This window comes from Megalobrama amblycephala, linkage group LG17 (assembly GCF_018812025.1).
Source record: "Megalobrama amblycephala isolate DHTTF-2021 linkage group LG17, ASM1881202v1, whole genome shotgun sequence".
NCBI lineage: Eukaryota > Metazoa > Chordata > Actinopteri > Cypriniformes > Xenocyprididae > Megalobrama > Megalobrama amblycephala.
In genome coordinates this window covers 2,322,410-2,346,545 of record NC_063060.1, presented here as the reverse complement: position 1 = coordinate 2,346,545, position 24,136 = coordinate 2,322,410, and the positions used below count along the sequence as shown (strand labels likewise).

General features: G+C 33.7%; 2 protein-coding genes and 1 long non-coding RNA gene across 7 annotated transcripts in view; 2 read left to right on the top strand and 1 right to left on the bottom strand.

Annotated features, from left to right (window-relative positions):
* atcayb (ATCAY kinesin light chain interacting caytaxin b) overlaps positions 1-6,962 on the top strand; it is a 48,959-nt gene extending 41,997 nt beyond the window's left edge. For 3 of the 4 annotated variants that reach the window (XM_048163995.1, XM_048163994.1, XM_048163993.1), the window contains 5 exons: positions 72-170; positions 660-695; positions 1,002-1,031; positions 2,340-2,386; positions 5,610-6,962. In XM_048163995.1, coding sequence (XP_048019952.1) covers positions 72-170; positions 660-695; positions 1,002-1,031; positions 2,340-2,373 — 199 coding nt within the window. In that variant the 3' untranslated portion in view covers positions 2,374-2,386; positions 5,610-6,962. Of the gene's footprint in view, positions 1-71; positions 171-659; positions 696-1,001; positions 1,043-2,339; positions 2,387-5,609 lie in introns of all 4 variants that reach the window. The other variant, XM_048163996.1, reaches the window with a different exon arrangement.
* Positions 6,963-13,772: 6,810 nt separating this feature from the next.
* nmrk2 (nicotinamide riboside kinase 2) lies at positions 13,773-17,158 on the top strand. Of its 2 annotated transcripts, XM_048163446.1 has the most exons (8): positions 13,773-13,948; positions 14,031-14,121; positions 14,880-14,928; positions 15,964-16,138; positions 16,218-16,289; positions 16,364-16,470; positions 16,557-16,645; positions 16,738-17,158. In XM_048163446.1, the coding sequence occupies exons 1-7, from the start codon at positions 13,923-13,925 to the stop codon at positions 16,643-16,645; spliced, it is 609 nt and encodes a 202-aa protein (XP_048019403.1). In that variant the 5' UTR covers positions 13,773-13,922; the 3' UTR covers positions 16,738-17,158. The 2 variants fall into 2 exon arrangements, with proteins under 2 accessions (XP_048019403.1, XP_048019404.1); XM_048163447.1 differs by lacking the exon at positions 14,880-14,928 and having other exon boundaries at positions 13,779-13,948.
* Positions 17,159-22,984: 5,826 nt separating this feature from the next.
* LOC125250717 lies at positions 22,985-23,917 on the bottom strand. Its single transcript, XR_007180850.1, has 2 exons — positions 23,832-23,917; positions 22,985-23,570 (listed from the first exon to the last, which is right to left on the bottom strand). It is a non-coding gene; the product is annotated as an uncharacterized LOC125250717 (long non-coding RNA).
* Between the last annotated feature and the right edge of the window lie 219 nt (positions 23,918-24,136).

Below are 24,136 nucleotides of genomic sequence, written 5' to 3'. Positions count from 1 at the left end.
AAACATCAGACATCTAATATCACTCAATAGTTTGTAGAATGTGTTTTTAATACATTTTAATTTCTCTCCAGTGTGAAATTTATGGATAAGATCCGTTACGTCCAGAGTCTGGAGGAACTGGCTCAGATTGTTCCCATGGAGCATGTGCAGATCCCCGAGTGTGTGCTGCAGTAAGTGAACGTCACCAGCAGGAGGAGACATCGGGACATCTTTTGTTTTACAGTCGCTTCATTTGTACATGAAAACTAAATTACACATTAATTGAGGATAGATTTTTGTTAAAAACAATATGCATTATGCAGAAATGAACATTTCAAATAGTATTATGCTACATTATTTTTGCATTTTCGTTGCATGATTATTAACCTTGCAAAGCCTGACAAATGAAATAACAGTCAGAAAAATCTTTTTTTAATGGAGCAGTTTATTGAACCTTTGGAAAAGAAAAACTATGCAATATGTGTATATAATCTGTCTATTCCATTTACATCTTGTGCATATTATGCATACTATAAAAATAGTACGAGTGCCATGGCAGTTTGAAATTCCGAACACAGTCGTAGATTTCACTGTGTTGAAAGTTTCGGATTTCGGAAATGCACAGTGTTTATAATGTGTGACAGTGTGATAACAGAGTTTCTGTTCTCTTCTTTCTGTAGATGTGAAGAGGAGCGAATCAAAGCGCAGAGAGAAAGGTAAAACTGCAAGGGTTTGTGGGATGGTATGGCATTAGGTGATCTCGAGTATACTTTGGCCTTTACATGGTTCAAACGTTAAATAGGCCACAGCAGGGCAGTTCCTCTTACAGTCTGACCCATACACACACACACACACACACATGCAATCTGTTTTATAGATGATTAATAATCCATAAATGTGCATACTAAGAATATATGCATGCCTTTGAATGAAGTTGTCAGTCCCAAAACATTACAGTATGTGCTCATATATGTCAGCCTTTGATTGTGCATTAATATGTTACTTTGATTATAACTTCACAGGCTTGAACAACTGAACAAGACATCAGAGAGGTGTGTTTGATGTATGTGACATTGCAGTAGTTTCTGTCTGGAGTCACAGGCTACATCTCAATTTGCATACTGCGTATTAAGTATATATTTCACTGGTCAGTAAGAATTTAACAAAAGGAAGCATGAAATTGATCAAAAGTGACAGTAAAGACATTTATAATGTTACAAAAGGTTCTATTTCAAATAAATGCTGTTCTTTTGAACTTTCTATTAATCAAATAATCCTGAAAAATAAAATGTATGACGGTTTCCACAAAAATATGAACTGTTTTCAATATTGATAATAATCAGAAATGTTTCTTGAGCAGCAAATCAGCATATTAGAATGATTTCTGAAGGATCATGTGACACTGAAGACTGGAGTAATGATGCTGAAAATTCAGCTTTGATCACAGGATATAAATTACATCTTAACATATAGAAAATTAGAAAACTTAGAAAATGGGTATTTTAAATTGTAATATTTAACCCTTTTTACTGCATTTTGACCAAATAGAGACTTCTTTCAAAAACATTAAAAACTCTTCCCCCCCTTAAAGCTTTTGAACAAAAGTGTAAGATTGTATTATATACATATAATTACTTATATAATAAGTAATATATAATAATTATATAATAACGATCTTATTACATACTACAGACCCACATTGTCAAATACTGTATGCATGTATGAGTTAGAAATTAAATTAATTACCTAAACCTCATTATTATTCAATTTTTGAGTTCAGACTTAAGTATTGATCTTCACATTCTTTGCCATTTCTTAAAATTGAAAAGGAGGGTCATCAGAAACCAGAATTGTCAGTGCAAGAGATTATGGGTAATATTAGTTCAAAAAAACATTGATGGATGCACACAAAGATTTCACTGCAAATAGTTAACCGCCTGAGCACCTTTGACATTTTCAACATGATTGATTTTTATCTCGCATACTAATTATGATGGATAGTGTGCAAATTGGGATGCAGCCGTCACACGATCTGCCTGTATCAGAGAGACTTATATTTCAAGGTTACTGCAAAAGCTTATTGAGAATGCATCATGCATTTATATTTTTTAGAGCACATGAACATGAATTCAGTGTTAAAGTCAAGATGCAATCAAAATATTACTTTACTTCTTTAATGCACGTCCATGGTCTGATTGCTCACAAATCATTGTTGCCAGTTATTTTTCCCTTTTTTTTTACAATTATGGAAGTAAAAATTTGTTGCTGATGTCAAATGCAAAGGAATCTGCTGTGATTGTTTAATGTGCATTTACAGTATTTGTTTTGAGTCTGATTCTGATTGGTGTATTATTTGGCAGGCCGCCCTCAGTGGCTGCGGAGGCCTGTCCCTGACGCGTCTCATTGGGTAAGAGAGCAAACAGCTGACTGTAACAGTAACAGTAGCCGGCCGGGAGGGTTTATTTCCCTCTGGATGATATGCCATATTTGGGGAACTCCAGACCGTCTTTGAATGGCGAGAGCAGTAGCATCTCGTCTCTCCGGGTCGGAACATTTCAAAAGCTCCGTTGCGCCACTTGTTACATAAAACACATCTGCTGCGCTCGTCAGAACAGCAGCCGCACCGACCCTGCCCCGATCACTGCTATTTTTGACCAGACTACTGACCGGTGCAAGGGCCATATCCCATGGGGCACTGGTGTGCATCTTTCTTCAGTGTTGGGGAGTAACTGAAAGGGATAGTTGACCCAAAAATTAAAATTTTGTAATTATTTACTCTTACTCTTTTAATCTTGAAGCTCATTTCCATATAATCCACAATTGTTTGCAACCATCAGTGTCAAGGACAAACACCATAAAGGTAGTCCATATGATTCAGACTGAAATTTATGTCAGGTTTGGTCATGAGACCTGCGAAGACCAATGATGGTGTCATTGACGTCCACTCTGACGTGACATGAATTGTATCGGCCATGTTTGATTTGAGAGCGACAGTAAAAAGGAAGATTTTCAGTTAATAATGACTTAAATTTCTGTCAATTCTTCTGAAGCTTTTTTGTATAAACTCAGATGACTTGAAATGTAAATATATTAAATATTGAAATATTTGATCAATATTTAATATATAATTTTATTATGTTTAATAATAATTTTATATATAATTAAAATTATTATGTATAATGTTTAATATATTTTTTATATTTCATATAAAAAAAAAATAAAAAAAAAAAAAATATATATATATATATATATATATATATATATATATATAATAAAACTGACAATAGAAGAAGACAGTTAACACTACTGGCTCCTGTAGCGCCCCCTATGACAACACTGAGAATGCAACACATACTTTATGCATTAGTAATACTTTCTGATTCTCAAAACATGACAAGCTTAAAATAGATCTGCGTCGTTAAAAATATTTGCATTCATGAATATGAATGACCTTAGTGTTTTTGTACCAGAAAAATGCTCTTAGTGTGAAAAATGCATTTATTTACAAAGATGTAAGCCTTAAAACAGCTTCAGTATAGCTAGCTACATTTATAGTGTAGTTTAACTACAATGGGACTAGTTTTAAATAGCCTCCCCAACACTGACTTTCTCCCTTTTTCTTGTAATGTTAACTCTCTCTCTCTCTCTCTCTCACCTACTCATCTCTCCTCCATCCGCTCTGATTTATTTTTGGCCCCGTCTCCTGTCACTCTCACAGGTCAGCCGTATATCTCGCTGTACCCGCTGTGAAGGGTGGCACTTCACTCTGTGCCCCTGTGACTCGTCTGATATGTCTAGTATGTGCAGATGGCATATTCTCCCGTTCCACCGTCTGCTTGACCAATCAAACGCTGCAGAGGAAACAAATGCACAACTAGTGTTGTAGCCCATTAATGAGATGTCGTTTTTTGTTTAATTAATCACTGTGGTGATGATGATGATGATGATGATGCACAAGATGTTGATCTGTTTTATGTCATCAGTATCATTTAAATTGTTTGTCATAGATAATACAGGAATCTCACAAAAACTGTAATGAACATGAACACTTCACCCCAAAACAATATATATATATATATATATATATATATATATATATATATATATATATATGAATGAATATGATAGATAGATAGATAGATAGATAGATAGATAGATAGATAGATAGATAGAAAGAACGATGGATGGGTGGATAGATAGATAGATAGATAGATAGATAGATAGATAGATAGATAGATAGAACGAAAATAGAAAGAACGATGGATGGGTGGATAGATAGATAGATAGATAGATAGATAGATAGATAGATAGATAGATAGATAGATAGATAGATAGATGATAGATAGATAGATAGATAGATAGATAGATAGATAGATAGATAGATAGATAGATAGATAGATAGATAGATAGATAGATAGATAGATAGATAGATAGATAGATAGATAGATAGATAGATAGATAGAACGATGGATGGATAGATAGATAGATAGATAGATAGATAGATAGATAGATAGATAGATAGATAGATAGATAGATAGATAGATAGATAGATAGATAAAGTAGAAAGAACGATGGATGGATAGATAGATAGATAGATAGATAGATAGATAGATAGATAGATAGATAGATAGATAGATAGATAGATAGATAGATAGATAGATAGATAGATAGAACAAAAAGTAGAAAGAACGATGGATGGATAGGTGGATAGATAGATAGATAGATAGATAGATAGATAGATAGATAGATAGATAGATAGATAGATAGATAGATAGATAGATAGATAGAACAAAAAGTAGAAAGAACGATGGATGGATGGGTGGATAGATAGATAGATATATAGATAGATAGATAGATAGATAGATAGATAGAAAGAACGATAGATAGATAGATAGATAGATAGATAGATAGATAGAACGAAAGTAGAAAGAACGATAGATAGATAGATAGATAGATAGATAGATAGATAGATAGAACGTAAGTAGAAAGAACGATAGATAGATAGATAGATAGATAGATAGATAGATAGATAGATAGATAGATAGATAGATAGATAGATAGATAGAACGAACAAAAAGTAGAAAGAACGATGGATAGATAGATAGATAGATAGATAGATAGATAGATAGAACAAAAAGTAGAAAGAACGATGGATGGATGGGTGATAGATAGATAGATAGATAGATAGATAGATAGATAGATAGATAGAAAGAACGATGGATGGATGGATAGATAGATAGATAGATAGATAGATAGATAGATAGATAGATAGATAGATAGATAGATAGATAGATAGATAGATAGATAGAACGAAAGTAGAAAGAACGATAGATAGATAGATAGATAGATAGATAGATAGATAGATAGATAGATAGATAGATAGAACGAAAAGTAGAAAGAACGATGGATGGGTGGGTAGATAGATAGATAGATAGATAGATAGATAGATAGATAGATAGATAGATAGATAGATAGATAGATAGATAGATGGACATTTGTGAGATTCACGCATTCACATGATTAGAAAGCAAAACTGCTGATTAAAAAGAAAAGAAAATAATCCTAAAATCTAAAAGAGGTGATAATTATGAATGCACTGATCATGAATTATATTATCTTCTCATTCTCAGATACAGCTGAAGTCAGGGATTCATCTGTGCATGTCATTTTCCAAAGATGATCCTTTAAAGAACAATCATGATTGATCAACACTGCAGAACCATGATGATGTTTTTGAAGTTCAGTCTCAAGTGAAGTTTTCCCACTCATTCCCCCTGACCTTTGACCTGGATCACTTCACGACCGGACCGCAGCTGAGTAAGTGTGAACGAGAGAGAAAACAAACACTCACGGACTCTCTTTTCTAATACCTGTTTAGTTTCTGAACATCTGTGCAAACTCAAACATCTTGTGTATCAGTCATTGTGTTGTACAGATGTGTGTTTTATACCAGCAGGATTATATCGTGACTTGGCAGTTTAACCATGTACAGCTGCCAACCGCTTCCACAATGGGAAAACTATTCTGCCCGTTACATAATGCAGCAGTTTACAGGTTTGAAGTCAACATGAAATCATACTGTCATTGAAAACAACCTTATTTATCATGTTAACCAATCACCAAATAATTATCCAGTCATTGTTTAAGGCTGCGCTAATTCATCCTTTCTAAAATCCAGTCAGTGTTAACACTGATGTAATAAAGTTCTCAGCAATAATAAGGATTTGTTTACATGAACTTGACATTCATGTTGACTTTCAAACATATCTGAGTAAACGTAAAGCACATAAACAGACAATGTGAAGGTTGTGTCCTCGTAAAGTGTGCAGCAGGTCACGTTGGGCATCATGTTCACTGCGACTGTAATCAATGTCTTTAATAAGGATTCAGAATGCAATACTAACATACCGCTGCCCTGCTAACAGGGAACGTTCAGGCAAGGTTCTCTCAATGTTATGAACAAAGTTATCTGGTCTTCAATAATGTTCTCAAAACATCATTTATACATCGTTCATGGAACGCTTTTGTTCATCCAACATTTTTTAAATGTTACTACTTGTTTCGGAATGTTCAGAGAACATTCAAAAGTAACATTTTCAGAATGTTTGAAGAATGATAAAATGGAATGTTCACGTAACCTACAAACTTTTTTACAAAACTGGACTTTTCGTGAACTTTCAGAACTTAACTTCTTAGAACATATTTTAAACAGTATTTGAAACAGTATGCAAAAATAAACACTTCATACTGCTACATTGTTGTCACATGACCGCACACAATGATTTTCTTAATCAGAATTTTTGTCTTGTTTTTCAGAACAAATATCTAAAGGTCCAAGACATTTCAATGTCTGCATCAATATAAATTTACAAAAGTGATTTTATATACATAGCACATTAAAGGGTTAGTTCACACAAAAATGAAATTTCTGTCATTAATTACTCACCCTCATGTCATTCCACACCTTCGTTCATCTTCAGAACACAAATTAAGATATTTTTGATGAAATCCAAGGGTATCTGATCCACACATAGGCAGCAACATCATTGCACCTTTTGACGTCCAGAAATGGTTAAAATAGTCAACATGGTTCAACCTTAATGTTATGAAGCGATGAGAATACTTTTTGTGTGCAAAAACAAAACAAAAATAATGACTTTATTGAACAATTTGAACCGATTTGTTTTGTTTTTGCACACAAAAAGTATTATCGTTGCTTCATAACATTAAGGTTGAACCACTGTAGTCACATTAACTATTTTAACCATGTTTTCAACTACCTCTCTGGATGTCATAAGGTGCAATGATGTTGCTACGTATGTCTGGATCAGATACCCTTGGATTATCTTAATTTGTGTTCTGAAGACGAACGAAGTCTTACAGGTGTGGAACGACATGAGGACGAGTAATTAATGACTGAATTTTCATTTTTGGGTGAACTAACCCTTTAAATGCAAGTAAAACATATACTTTTAAGACTTCAAATAAGTTTTGGGAGAATCAAATGTCAAAATGTGGGTGAAATAATGTTCCATTGTCATTCATTGTAACACATATTTATGTAAAAATTGAAACAACATACTTGTGAGCATACTAAATTTTATTGCATTTTAAATGAGTAAAAAATTCTTGCTGACAAATGGGCAAAACCTAGGATAGTGGCAAAGCTTAGTAATTAGCATTTGGGGTAAAAGTAATTAGTCTTTTTATGGCATAAATAGATTTTTGTTGTAAATATCCCTGATAAGATTGTTACGCTGAATAACATTTTAGTGGGTGTCTTCTGTAAATCATGGTAAACATCTAATTTTTGCTCAGAAAAAAACAAACAAATTAAACAGGACCCATTCTGATGTATTGAAAAACAACAACAATTCACTTATGATGCATCTTTGACCCCAAAACATTCTTAAATCAAGACATTTACTGGAGAAGCAAAATGACTTATTCAGTATTGCATTCTGAAAAGTGAAAATGAAGTGAGTTTATGCTTTAAAAAAATCTGCCAATGGGATCAGAAAAATAAGTTTATTTTTCTGCGCCCATTGACAGATATTTCTTCTTTGTTTTAAGCGTAAACTTACTACATTTTGATACATTTTTTTAGAAACCACGACTTAATATCTCAAGTCATTTTGCTTTTTCAGTAAATGCATCTTGATTCAAGAATGTTTATATTTGTACTGGAAAACAAGACTGAAATACTGAGGAAGAAAATCATTTTGCAGTGCATTGCATGTTTTATTCTGCAAATAGCATCCAGTTATAATCTCATTTTAATGCTGTTTTAACTTTTGAGAGTCAAGATGATGATAAAAATCATGGCCGACATGATTTTCTTTTCATGCATCAAGGTCAAGTTGAGTGCATTGCATTGTGGAATACAGTATTCATTCACAGTATGCAATAAATTCAGTGCACAATATGCATACTGTAGAAATATGATAGGAGGATTCTCAGAACACATGAGCGGTGATCCTAGTGAGCCGTCTGTATTCATTGCAAGTTATCCATGTACATAGACTCTGTGCGCTTCCAACACTGACGTCCCGTGATGACATCACGAGAGGCGGAGCTTGTTATCCCTCCCTTCATAATGCCTTATGGGTACTCTGTCATATCAGATACAACAACACGTCTAAAGCATTTATTAATCTTAGTTAATTTCAACATTTACTAATACATTATTAAATCAAAAGCGCTATCTGTTAATCTTATTTAATGGACTTGAGCTGACATGAACTAATAGTTGTTTTGATTAACTAACATTAACAAAGATTAATAAATATTATAACAAATGAATTGCACTTTTAATGTTAGTTAAATGAACGGGACCTTATTTTAAAGTGTTACCTGATAATTTCACATTGACAATAAAAGCACATTCATTTAGTGTCATCATTCCACTGGATTGACCAATCAGCATGCAGGACTGGAACAGTCCATTTTCTAAGTGCTCATAATGCATTTTGATGGGATCATTTCAGCCACATTATTGTATAATGTACATAATCAGACTGTTTAACAGTGTACTGTGTGTAAATCATTTGTATCATATGATGTGCAATAAGTGCTAACATTGATAATGTGATGACTAATAAAAGGTAAATATAACTGTCAAGTCTTGTATTTTCCAGTTTCCGCTTGCATTGCTCTCAGGCCAGATATAGACGAGCAGGATTTGGTGTTTAATTCAATAACTTGTATCTTGTATCGGACAGTCACGCGTGTCCCAGCAGGCCTCTGTTGTGAACTGTTCATGGGTCAGGAATGAGGTGAGTCATGAGATTCTGGAATGACTCGTAATGTATCTGATGTCTGAATGTCAGAAACAAAACATCATAAACAAATGCAACCTGACCTCACAGAGTCTGTAATCTCATGTCATCTTGGAAGAACTCATCATTTTCAAAGCTATATGCCTTTGACCTAGTTAACAACGGCTGTTAGCTGTTTCCTGTTCATCTCTATCCACGCTGAGCCGTAGAAAGTACACAAAATTGGTAAAAGAATAGATGTTGTGTCAATGTTTTTAGTCAAAGAAACACATTTGAGGAACACTTTACAATAATGTGTCATTAATGCATTAACTAACAGTGAGCAATACATTAGTTACAGTACTTATTATTCTTTATTTAAAAAAAATAGATATGGTAACACTTTATTTAAGGATTCAATTCTCACTTTTAACTAGTTGCTTATTAGTTTGCATATTACTATTATATTGGCTGTTTATTAGTACTTATAAAGCACAGTATGCTGTAGCATTCATTAACAAAGTGTTGTAAATGCTATAATATTTTCAGTACACTACAATTTACTATAGTATGGTTCAATAACACTACAGTATTTAATGCCTTATTCTGCATGACCTTATTCTACATCCCTTAATCCTACCCAATACCTAAATTTAAACACTACAAAAACTACTATATATATATATATATATATATATATATATATATTCACAAGTTTGCCACTCAATCCATATTACACATTAATGGAGCCTTTCTCAATACCAAATACAACATATCATTTATATAAAATAATATTTATTGAACAACAATATTTAAATTGACAACAATAGCCATTACAAATGACAACAGGAAATAAACAAAATTGCACAATTCAGTCAAACATACAAAAGCAGTGCTCTAAAGGAAATATAGCCTTAATATTAAATTATTAAATTTAACACAGCCCAATATTAAAATTAATTAATGCAACCAAAGATTGCCCGTTTTATGCACCCAAAATGAATTATATCTCATGTTTAAGAACTATATATATATATATATATATATATATATATATATATATATGTGTGTGTGTGTGTGTGTGTGTATGTATATATATATATATATATATATATATATATATATATATATATATATATATATATATATATATATATATATATATTAGCAGTCAAGAGTAAAAAGCATGATTTTTGCATTGGAAATATTCAGTTTAAAATACAAACTTCTCAAAATGTTTCTGAAGTATAGTATTAAAGTACATATCTACTCAAGGTCTTTATACTGCTGAACGTGATTATTGTTATCAGTACACGCTGTACACCTTCACATGTTTGTTTACTGACATAAAAGGAAACATGTGACTTGTGTCATTTATTGAATCATAAAACCAAAGGTTCAAAGTGTTTTATATTTGTGTTTATAATTCTCAGCAGGATGACAGATATGAGTTTTACGATGATAAAATCTGAAGTTCAGCTCAGATGAATGACTGAAAGATAAAGCAGTGTAACTTGAATACATTGTTAGAATATTAAATGTTGCAATAGTCATAAAAGGAAGTGAAATGTTAGTATCATCGTGGACACTTGGACTCTGAACATAATTTAGTTTTATTAAGATCAAGACAATGAATAATGACACAGTTTTGGTTCCAAAACCAAGTAACCTGCTTTGATGCCTTTTTTTTTTTTATATATATGCAGAGGATATGTGTGATATGGTGCATTATATTTGGCTAAAATAATAGGCAGCTTTATTATGCATTTTGATGCTGCCTAGATAAGGACTGGAACAGAACTATTGCTATTGATCTGATGGTCTGGTATTTATGTTTGTTGCGTCAGAGGCATTTGTACCGTGATGAATGGTCACATAGACATCATGCCAAATATAGCGCCGTGGCCTCGTCCACTGAGAGCTTCACCTCACGCGGGGAGAAAAGTTCCCTCACGCTGTGCCAAGAAGACAAGTCAAGTAATTGGAAACAGTTTAATCGGGATGGTCAAGTATCATTAGAGGAAACATGCTCTGATACCACGCGCCTGTCTGTCTTTATTTAACATTTGGCTCTGTGATCTCGCTTCCATTCATGTGGAGGGTGTGTGACCGTAATAATTAACAAGCATCCAAACTAAATGCATACTAGCAAATATAAATCAATCATAAAACGATCTTAACAAAAGTCAGCACTCTCAGGATCAATCATTTCTTGATGTTGAAATTGAATGATCACGTGTGAGATTCTGGCCAGACTGGAGTTCACCGAGTAAAATGAGCTGAAATGATGTGAGAAGATGAGCATAAAGACAAAAGTACACATACTGAAGATATACTGCATACTATTGGGTGTTCTGGCTACATATCGTAAATAATAATAAACAATTATCAGTGATAAAAATTATCAATTTTCAGTGTAATTGTTTTTAATGGGTTTTTTATTTTATTGGTAGCCTGTTTTAATAGGGGTTTAATAATAGCAATTGACTGCATTAATTTAATAATCAATTACATTAACAGTATGCATTCATTTTTGACCCAAAATCCACAATTCTTAAGCCTATTGACAGGAAAACCTTGTGTTTTTGTCAGTTTTCCACTACTGTACTATGGTTACTACATGAAAAAATACTATAGTCATTTAGAGTAAATACTATAGTAAAGTACTTGAATTAATTTGTTGTGGTAATTCTATAGTTGCTGTGGTAATATAACAACTATAGTAATATAAACAAATGACTTTATCCAAGTTTTCTACAACTATATGGTATATTATACTACAGTTTACTGTAGTAAAAACTAAAGTATACTACAGTATTTATTACAGTTAATCAGTTCACTACAGTTAATACTACAGTATGCTGTAGCATTCATTAACAAAGTGTTAATATATACAGTAGGCCTAGGTTACACTTTATTTTACAGTGCCGTAGTTACATTGTAATTACTCAAATAAGTACTGAGTACTATTAATTAACTACATATAGGGTTACAGTTTGGGTTAGGGTTTGATTTAAGGTTAGTTACTTGTAATTATGCATAATTTACTGTTATTACTATAGTAAGTAGGCTTACATGTAGTAACGTGTAACTATGGCACTGTAAAATAAAGTGTTACCTAGGCCTATACTACAATTTACTATAGTATGGTTCAAAAACACTATAGTATTTAGCATATTGATGGGAAAACCTTGTGTTTTTGTCAGTTTTCCACTAGTAATTTAGAGTAAATACTATAGTAAAGTACTTTAATTAATTTGTTGTGGTAATTCTATAGTTGCTGTGGTGATATAACAACTATAGTAATATAAACAAATTACTTTATCCTGTACTTAATACTTAATTACTTAATACTGTACTAAGGTTTCTACAACTTTAGGGTATATTATACTACAGTTTACTGTAGTAAAAACTAAATTATACTACAGTATTTATTACAGTTTATCAGTTCACTATAGTTAATACTACAGTATGCTGCAGCATTCATTAACAATATGTTAATATATACATTAGGCATATACTACAATTTACTATAGTATGATTCAAAAACACTATAGTATTTAGCCTATTGACGAGAAAACCTTGTGTTTTTGTCAGTTTTCCACTACCATGGTTACTACATGAAAAAATACTATAGTAATTTAGAGTAAATACTATAGTAAAGTATTTGAATTAATTTGTTGTGGTAATTCTATAGTTGCTGTGGTAATTTAACAACTATAGTAATATAAACAAATTACTTTATCCAATACTGTACTAAGTTTTCTACAACTATTGGGTATAGTATAACCAGTTTTACGACAAACAAGCTACCATGGTTAAACTATGGTGAGTGTAGTAAAACCATAGTAATTTATAGTAAATACTATAATGTTTTTGAACCATACTATAGTAAATTGTAGTATAGGCCTAATGTATATATTAACACTTTGTTAATGAATGCTACAGCATACTGTAGTATTAACTATAGTGAACTGATAAACTGTAATAAATACTGTAGTATACTTTAGTTTGTACCACAGTGTAATGTATATAGTAAAACCATGGTTAACCTGTGAAGTAACAAGTGAAATTACTGTAAAATCGCTTTAATTTACTCCTTTAGTCTTTATTATTACATTGTGACTATAAAACTTTCATTGTATCCACAAGAAATGAGTTTATGTCAACTGTGTTACATTGTGACTACTCTGTAAACGGTTCGTTGTGTAAATTAAGTGTTTATTCCTTTACCTGTGTTTATCCACGTTATCATTTCGGTGGTCATGTGTGTTAAACACAAAGTGTGTTAGTTGGCGTGATTTCGTGGTATATTTCCACTCTTTAATTGCCACTCGGAGCCGCGCAAAGCTCGATCTGCCCCCACCGCGCGCGCGACCTGCTGACAGACGAAGAGCGACAGGTGAGGCAGTGGAACGGTGCCAGTATGCAAATTAGCAAGACGACTCAATCGCTGATTGGTTCCCAGAGAGCGCAAGCGATCCGCGTCTCCGTGACGCAAAGCCGAGCCGCCTATATAACGAAGGCGAAAGCCTAGTCCATCAATGAAATAGTAAAGAGAGGGAGATTCTGGGAGAGAGAGGGGAAGGAGATAGATTGAAAGCATTCCCGACCGTATTGGCAATTAAAGGAAGCGATTCCTTTGCTAGTGTCCTACCGCGAAGACCAAGAACAAAAAGCATCAGAATGAAGTTTATTATTGGAATAGGGGGGTGAGTAATCCACTATATCCTTATATTGACCATCTATTGTGTGTTCTTGTCGTTTAATATGTGTTTAATGTGTTTATTACAGTGTGACCAATGGAGGCAAGACAACTTTGACTGGAAGACTCATAAAGAACTTACCAAACTGTTGTGTGGTACATCAAGATGATTTTTTCAAGGTATGGAGTTGTTAAATTACACTTTTTACTACTACTTAGTATATATAGCCTATGTGGCCCCTAGAAATATTTGGACATTTATGCCACACTTAAGAATGCATGAATGTTATTGCATTGCAACGTATCAAATGCAATTAGTTTCATGCATTTTAAGTTTGATTTAAGTGTCCAAATACTTTATATTTATTGTGTAGATTTAGACTATAGACCACCATAAAATAGAATTAATGACAAGGGACGGAAAAGGTAAAGACATAGGACTTAATCATATATTGTATTTATGGATCCATTGTCCGTATTGTTGGTTCCATATGCTGGTGTTCTCCTGGACAGCCAACCTCAAAGACACAACAAATGAATGCCGTTTGAGGTGTACAGCTGAGCAGGCATTCATTTGCAGCACTAATATCATTCTCTTGGTCATGCATTGGCATGCAAGAGGATCTGGCAAGCCTTCACCACACCAAACGCTCTCCAAGCGCCCATATCGAAATATTTTGTAACACCTCTTAAGTGCATCACACATTCCTAACTGTCATTAGAGGCTCTTCTACACTAAGGAGCCTCTCAAGAATCGCATTATTAAGATAATTCAGCCCAACGAATGCATAAGTGCACATTTAGTGCATTGCAACCAAATTAAGTTAATTATGCCCCCTCAAGTTATAGCCTGAGTGCTTGGCGTCACATGTCCAGGTGGGACCAGCACTGCCTGAGCGATCTACACCTTTTTGTTTTATTGGTCACTGTTATTGCAGCCCCAAGATCAAATAGAGTTCGGGGAGGACGGCTTTAAACAATGGGATGGTAAGAGTGGCTTTCGCTGTGGGAAGAGAAACAGTAATGTATTCCCACCTTTCCATAAACATTCTGATCTGTTTGCTTTTCTGTAACATAAACCTAAAACCCAGCAGAGCTCTTTGTCTTACATTGCACGTCAAAAGTTTGGACACACCTAAAAACGTCCGCTTGAAATGAGTTTTGTTGGACGATATAAACTAAGATTGGAGCAGATACACTCTTAGAAATGAAGGTTCCATTTATGGTTCCGTAAGAACTTTCAGTGAACAGTTTTTAAAAGAACCATTTTTTCTTAGATGAAAAACTTTAAGAACATTTTTCCACTATAAAGAACCTTTTGTGCGTTAAAAAGGTTCCGTTGATGTTAAAAGTTCTTTTTGGAACTAATAATGCCAATAAAGAGCCTTTATTTTTAAGAGCCCATTTTGAACATTTATTAACCAAAGTTATGTTTTATCAAACACTCTAAAAAATGCTGGGTTAAAAACAACCCAAGTTGGGTTGAAAATTTACAAACCCAGCAGTTGGGTCAAATTTGCTACGTGGTTTTATTTAACTCAACTATTGTTTAAAAATTACTGTATGTCTTGCTTAAAATGAACCCAAAGTATGTTGGAAATTAACATTTATTAATATGTTTAATAAATGAACATTTATTAATAAGTTTAGTGAATAATAATTAAACATTGCTTATTAATAAATGTTCATTTTGGGTTCATTTTAAGCCAGACATATAGTCATTTTTAAACAATAGAACTGCCCAGCACATTGGGCAAACATTTAACCCAACTTGGGTTGTTTTTAACAAGAGTGTACTCTTAAAAAGCATTTTATAAACAGACTAAGAAGAATAAGTGTGTCCAAACCTTAGGCTGCTAGTGTAAATTTGACTCACAGCTATAATATTAATTATTAACATCCCTAAAAAGGAGAAAGGACAATAATTTAAAAGAAGAGAAAACATTTTTATTTCATTACTTTAATGTTTCCATTATCCTAGCATGTGAGACACGCCCTCTCTTTTTTGTCTCCCGTGTGCAGTGATTACCTCCTTGGACATGGATGCGATGGTGAACACGATTAAAGGATGGATGGAGAACCCGGTGAAGTTTGCTCGCTCCCATGGCGTGACCGTTTCCGCCGCATCCGAAGGCTCGGACCCGGAGCGCGAGATCCACATACTCATTGTAGAGGGATTTCTTCTCTATAACTACAAGTAGGTGATTCTGACTGAAGCCTTATTGACTTGCTAAACATAAAGATTTGACCGTTAATCGTTTCGTTTCCACCTCCAGGCCTTTGCTTGATGTCTACAACAAGTGCTTCTATGTCACCATTCCATATGAGGAGTGCAAAAGGAGAAGAAGGTGAGGGTTATTTCTGATGTTTGCAGATGGTTTGGTCAATGATTTTTCTAACAAATCCATCTCCTCCCTTTCAGTACAAGATCGTACACCGTTCCTGACCCTCCTGGCCTGTTTGATGGCCACGTGTGGCCCATGTACTTGAAACACAGGATAGAGATGGAAAACAGCAGCTTATATATCCGTAAGTCTTAGACTAGTGGCGAAATGGCATTCACGACACATTTCACTTCTGTAATCTGTAACTCACATGCACGATTGTATCTGCAGAATATCTGGATGGGATGAGATCGAAAGAGGAGCTCTATAACCAAGTTTATGAAGACATTCAGAACTCACTGCTGAATAATGCCTTATAGGTAAGAATCTCTATCCTTTTATAAACATAAGCATGACCTACCTCATTATGAAGATGTTTTTCTTATCAGTCGTTTCCTCTTTCTCTTTGCAGCATCTCCAGTTGGAATGAAGATGTGTGTGTATAGAATTGTAAATAGCATCATACGTGGATATGGCTTCAGCCACTAGACGAATTTTGTAAATAACATAATGAAGTACTAACTTATTTTAAAACTGATGGCAGGAGCCTATTATTTTATATTACTGTATCTATGTAACTTTTGTTTTATTAAAAACAAGCATTGCTCTCTGGGCTGTCCAGAGATGAACAGTATATATGAATGTGTTTTCATTTTACTGTATCTGAAGCTCTTCATTTGAACCCTTTCAGTGTTGTGTTTTCTTTCTCAACACATGTAAACAATCTTTACCATTACAACTGCAAAATATAAGGGCAAAATGTGGAATATTTATTGAATTCATTAAATACAAAATGTTGAAATCACGAAATAAAAAATACAGAATTTTTTTTATTACAGCATTTCATGATTTATTATTATTTATTCATTTAATTTTGTTCAGAATATCAAATTTCATGTAATATTTTGTGTCATTCTTCATTTTATTTATGCATACATGTCGCACTTTTATTCATTGATTTCAATTTTGATGATACATTGTAATTTATTTAGCTTTTCCAATATGCCAAATTTCATGTCATATTTTGTGTAATATTTCATTTTGCCTTTGTTTTTTTTATGCTAATATACAGTGTTGGGTGTAATACATCACATTTCCCTTGAAAATAGTAAAGTATATAAATTGCATTAATAATGCTATATAAAACAATAGTGGCTTTAACATCTAATAATGTAACCTTCTGCCTTTCAATACTTTATGAATAATTTCTGCCATTTTAAATCATTTATTTGAAAGAATTAAAAGAGCCGTTTCGTATCTATCCTTGCATTGTTCAACTGGTCGAGGCTGATATGGGATTTAGAAAGTAATTTGTAATAAATAATACTTTTTAGAGAGAGTAATTTGTGAAGTAATCTAAGTTAAGACGTAATTAGTAGCTAGTAATTATAACCCAACACTGCTAATAACATTATTTATTTGATCATTTCATGATATGCTTATTTAATTGGCTCAGTATCTATTATATCAAAAACTGCTCAGGTAAAATGTTCTACACAGTGTTCCAGCAATGTTGGTCTGGTTTTATGTTTAATCAGACATTTATTCAAAGTCATTGCCATTAAACAGGAAAGCAAACACATAACCGGCACTCAGACACAAGGTCATTTCTGTAATATATAGTTTGCCACACTCATATGAAATGTCAATGCTAATTTTATTGAAGTACTTTCAGTGCACACAAACAATCAACAACCCCCCTTATCATCTGAACATCAAGTAACTAGACTAGCTTAATGGAATATGAACATGCATGTTCATGCATTCACTCAAAAAAATAACTTGTTGGTCTAACTTAATTCAATTATGACACCTATTTCCACACAGTTGAACTGATTTATTTGAACTTAAGATAGGTTAATTGTACTGATGAGTAAAATTCATGCTAATTGAATGAGATCACACCAGTTTCATTTGACATATTCTGTGAATGTTTCCTGAACATAATTCATTCTTGTTGATCCAACCAGTGCTATTGCAATTCAGACTGGTGCCCTTGTGCAGTGTTGCTCAAGTTTTCTGCACTTTTAAGGAAATGGAAAGACCTGTTAGTGTTTAAGTGTTTAATGTTTAGTTATTTTGAACATTTAAAAGAGTTTGTAGCGTATATATATAAAAAAAATGTTGTTACCATCATGGTGAAGATGTGCGCTTGTGCTTAGGTTGTGAATAGCTGTTGTACACAGACATACATGTTTCATGACCATTGAGAGGGATAAAGCTGATGACCATATATAGACTGTGTAAATTATGTGCTGGCCCTCAAACTAATTTATTTATATTTCTATAAAAACTAAACTAAAATATCACTTTTTCATATGCTAAGTAACATTTATAGCATGCAAGTAATGATCAGGTAAAGAACTTCTCATCACTGGCTTTAGCACAGTTAAAGCTTGTTGAGAACAACATAGATTTATTTCATGCAGCCACCCATAGCCTAACCACAAGGTCTACACTTCAGCATAATGGTAACCTCAAAAAAATCGACATAACAAACTCTTTTAAATGTCAAATATAACTGAACATCAAACTTTAAAAGGTATTTCCCTTTACTAAAAACACATTAAACAGCACTTAAGTTCAACATTTACTGTCCTGATCTTTCCCTACGCAAAGCATGCTGGGAACTAGAAATCCACTGCCCAGTTTCAATCAATGCAACATAAATGATTCATGTCATCCCAACACAAATGGTTTAGGTTAACCTAACATTTTGCAAATTTAATTTCATTTAACATAATACAATTGAGTGCAAATGCCAATTAAGTAAAAAACTAAAGATTTGTGTTGGTTCAGCTTATTTTATTTAAATAAACTGAACAAGCAGCTAGAATCATTTTTTTGAGTGTTATTGCAAGAAATACTAAAGCAGAATGGCACAGTGAATTATTTTCTCTATAATTCCCTTCTCTATATAGTTGAAACATTATTTGACAAGTATGTCTGAATTCACAGTATTCATAAAAGAGTAGGCAATAAGTACCCGGATGACCTACTTCTCCCGGCGAGATTTTGAAGCACACATACAATGGACGCTTTAGGCCTGTCCGAATACCCACACTTGTGGTCTTTGCACTTGTCAACTCACATGACACACTTCCGGAGTTTGACCAACGTGTTCAGGTGGGCATGAAGACCATCATTTACTCACCCTCATTTCATCCCAAACCCGTAAGATCTTCAAAACACAAGTGAAGATATTTCTGTCCCTCCATTGACAGTCCATACAACTACCACGTTAATGCTTCAAAAAGTTCATATGGATCGTAAAACTAATCCGTATGAATTTAGCAGTTAAGTCCAAATTTTCCGAAGAGACACGATCACTTTATATGATGAACAGATTGAATTTAGGCTTTTATTCACATATATCATTGATCAGCAAACATAAACAGAAACTCAACCAAACCAGCTCAAATAACACGAAAACAAACACTTGAAAAAATGATAACTTTTTTATGTCAACAGGTTCCACATAACAGGATTATGTTGCATTTAATTAACTTTATTTCAGTAAACTTAAGTTTATTATATAAGGCCAATTCAATGCCATTTATTCCAATCAGGTTAACATTCTTAATTTGTCCAAAACTATATTAATATCAAACAAAAATTAAAATAAGTAATCCAGTTTAATTGATCATTTAGTGAATGCATTCAAGAACAAATTTCACAACTTTTACAAAAGTTAGAATAATACTGTAACAAAATCTTTACACTGTAAAGACGTTTATTGTAAGGTGTTAGCCAGAAAATGGTTTTGTTACATCTGTGGCATGTTGTTTTTCATTATTAAAACAACTTTAATTGTTGTTAGCAGGTCCTCAAACCAAGCACAAGTTCAACACTTCACTACAATGGTAACCCCAAAACTATTAACGTAACAGGAACTTTTAAATACCAACATAATAGAAAGTAAACATTAAAAAGTCTCTCAATTTTCTCATCTTGCTTTAAAACTGCTTAAAATAACACTTTATTTCAACATTTACACTCCCAGATCAGCCCCTGATGGCAAGTGAAAGTCCTGTTTGATTGAGTCCTGGTCGGGTTTATTTTATTTAATCATGTTATTTTAATATGAAAACATCAAGTTAAGTCAAAAAGTAATCGTTTCAAGTCAATTAAACATGTTGAATCAAAATAAGTTGTTTAAATAAAGTGACCGGCATCAAAAAATCATTTTTATGAGTGAACCTCATTGGTTTTTGCGGAAGCTCAAAAGTTCATACTGAGATCTCTGACTTTTGAATGGCAATTTGTTGTCTTAGCAAATCTGAGCACAATTTTCTGAAGATAACTGATATTTCTGTGGTCTTTTTCTCATGCAAAACATCTGGCAGGAGTCTGTTTGCTGTCCATTTAATCTCATTTCAGTCCTGCATGATGCACTGAGAGCGCGGTTACATGTGTGAGGTGTTAAATTTAGGCTGCATGCCTTCAGTGTCAGGAGAGAAGGACCTATGTGAGATGTAAATAGAAGCGCATGCTCTGATCTTGAACCGGTTCGTCCCCTCGATCGCAGCCATGTGACCCCGTGTCGCGATGTCACACCTTCAGCCAAGTGCCTGGACCACGAGGTCTGGCTGGGGGAAAGGTGAGAACGTCTCCAACGTCATGGTTTGTCACGAAGACCTCAAAAAGTTGCAGAGATGCAGATCAAATTTTGGCCTATTTTAGTTTAAATGCGAAGAAGTCGAGACTTGAAGTTCATATCCTTTTCTCTCACGGATTCAAGTGTCCGAATACTCTTTAAGGTCGCTGAATCATAAAACTGCCGCTCTGTGACCCTGCAGGAAGTGATGCATGTGTGCGAGGGACTTTTTGTGGGCTGAAATTGTTGCCACACACCCTCATATCTGAGATAGCTGAAGAGCGGCAGCTGCCGTCCCGTCAGCAGCTGTACATGTGTGAGGGACATTTCACTCATATGCCAGATGACAGCCTCATTTTTTTGTGTTTGGTCAAAGGTCTATTAATAGAGCCTTAAGCTCTCAAACAATGAAAATTATTATTTTATTTTTTTTTATTGGTTAATGTTGTTGTTGTTTTTTCTTGGATTATTAGGAGCTACTAGCATTTGCATTCTTGAGTATATTCCAAATACTGGTGTGTGTGTGTGTGTGTGTGTGTGTGTGTGTGTGTGTGTGTGTGTGAGTGAGTGAGTGAGTGAGTGAGTGAGTGAGTGAGTGAGTGAGTGAGTGAGTGTGTGTATGTATGTGTGTAGTGTATATATATATATATATATATATATATATATATATATATATATATATATATATATATATATATATATATATATTAATCGCGATTAATCGCATCCAGTGTTTACATAATATACATGTGTGTATTGTGCATATTTATGATGTATATATAAATACACACAGATACATGTACATATATTTAAGAAATATTTACATGAATATATATATATATATATATATATATATATATATATACACACAGTATATAAAGTATATTATATATAAATGTAAATATTTTATATATAAATATAATATATTTTACTAATTAACTGCATCTTGACTCAGTTTGTTATTTTTATTTTTTGGTTTTTGCAAATAACAACAAAATAATGTAAATACATTTACTAAAATAAATACTTTATGGAACTTGTGGAAATCATTACAGTTACATTGTATACCTTTACGTAAATTCATAATTATAAATAGGCAAATGTTTCATAATTTATATTCGCATAAAAAATATAATGTTCTCTTATTATTTAATGTTTTATTTGTGTCCTGGATTATTATAAAAACAGGAAAAAAGTTGGCACACCAAAGCTCCAAAAAATAAGCAAAAATTTTCTTGTCCAGAGTTTTTTCAAAGATTCAGTGGAAATCTGATATAGGCTATTATTAATAATTTTGTAGATATATATTTTTTTAATTATCTGTCTAAATGTTTAAACTTAAATCTTTATGTATTCTAATTAAATATAAATAGGCAAATGTTGAATACTTTATATTCTACTTTATAATGAAAGATATGAATAAATGGATTTCCATGCTGATGAGCCAATAAAACGTTTTATGTTGAGTTTTGGACACTAGGTGGTGTTGTGTTGGTTTCTTCCAACCAGGCTGTTTAATCACAGACCAAAGTTCACTAGTTTAACTAGCAAGACCAGCTTAATCGATCAGAATGGCCTGTCTGCTTCACCGACAGGTCAGTGGGTATGAGCCATTCTGAACCAGCAAGCAATTCAAACTGGGTTTCTTTTTCCAGCAGACACAGAACATATCCTTCTCCGTTTCTAGCTGGGCAGCACACTTTATTTTTAGATAGGCGTCTCGGGTTTATTACCACAGACATATGGATCTCCATAACGCGTGACTCAACGACACATCCACGAATCCCATGTTAAATTAGGGAATATGCACATTAACAAGTTTGGGTGTTGAAATTGAAGGACATTATCCTTCAGGAGACCAGTGTCAGCGGGAATTTCGGTCATGTGCGAGTTTTTGTGAACACGAGCGCAAGGACACGTGTTCCATATCTCGATCATAAAACACAAAGTGAAATCAGTAATATCGCTTTATGACCATCATTACTAGTTCAAGTCAAGATCAAATTCCTTACAAACGCCTTACTAAGAAATGGTACTAAGATAATGATACTGAGAAAGGGTATTTCCTTTTTTTTTACCCAGCTGGGACAGTTGTTTATTAGACTTTAATTGTAAATTCTATTGAAATTCTCCTAGCAATATATATATATAACAGATGCAGTTATTCGTACAATTCCAGTTTCAGTATGTTATCATTTTCGCAGCGCGCTCGAGCGCAACAAATTAATAGTGCGCATTTGGAGACGCGCGCTTTACGCGCACATTTGATATTACAGAATGAGGCATTTTGTTTATTGAATTATAGATCAGTATTGATGTATATCCATTCTGGCGGTCCGTGTCGAAATTTCTCCCCAGTATAAGTGACATATTCCATGATCCACAAAAGCCCAAGAGCTCGTTTATGATGGAAAGCTCCTTGAAAGGCAAAAATGCATTTTCTCACCTGTTTCCAGCAGTAAATTAAAGGTGACCTTCAGCCCTTATTTTAGGCACTATCATTTAGATGGCAATTCCTTGAAGAAGAATAATGTTTCTGTACGTGGCATCAGGTGTGTGGAAATATATTCCTTTTGGGAAATCTTGTGCTCAAACCATTAAAGACCATCTTCGTAAAATCACACAAAGATCAGAGCAGCTCTGGACACCTAGATTTACGAATGAAATAATTTCAAAGCGTAGCAGCATTAGTTTGATGTCGGGAGGAAACACGGGGAAGATTTTATTCAACAAACCCAACAGTGAAACAACCAGGAGCGCCAAAGACACTGAGATTTTATTTGCTATTCGCTCTCTTACATACAATGTCCAAACCTGGTGGAAAGCAACGCTTCTGCTTGTGATTTGTTTTACACATTTTGCACTTTTAGACACACAAGTAAAGACTCAATGTAATGTTTGATACTTACTGTAGTCTAAACTGTATCTTAGTATCTTCTGCTGAGGGAGTGTGAGTGTCTGCGCTGCTGTCGGACCGGGCTCTTATGGAGGTGCTCAGGGGTGTTTCCGCGTCTCTTCTCGTCTATTTCTGGTGGAGTGTCACGTTACTCTCAGCAGCTCTTGCCATATTTGGTCCTCGCTGTGATTCCCCGCGACTCAGTGACACATACGACTATCACCCCTATGGTCTGAAATGTGTTATTATGAATTAACTGCTGATCCATTTAAGATTGGTTATATTCAGTATATATAGTAGTGCATATATATACAGACA

Coding starts and splice junctions, on each gene's coding strand:
- nmrk2 (XM_048163446.1), top strand. CDS start 13,923: ATGAAGTTTATTATTGGAATAGGGGG. Junction 13,949..14,030: donor TTTATTATTGGAATAGGGGG/GTGAGTAATCCA, acceptor TGTTTATTACAG/TGTGACCAATGGAGGCAAGA. Junction 16,290..16,363: donor GAGTGCAAAAGGAGAAGAAG/GTGAGGGTTATT, acceptor CCTCCCTTTCAG/TACAAGATCGTACACCGTTC.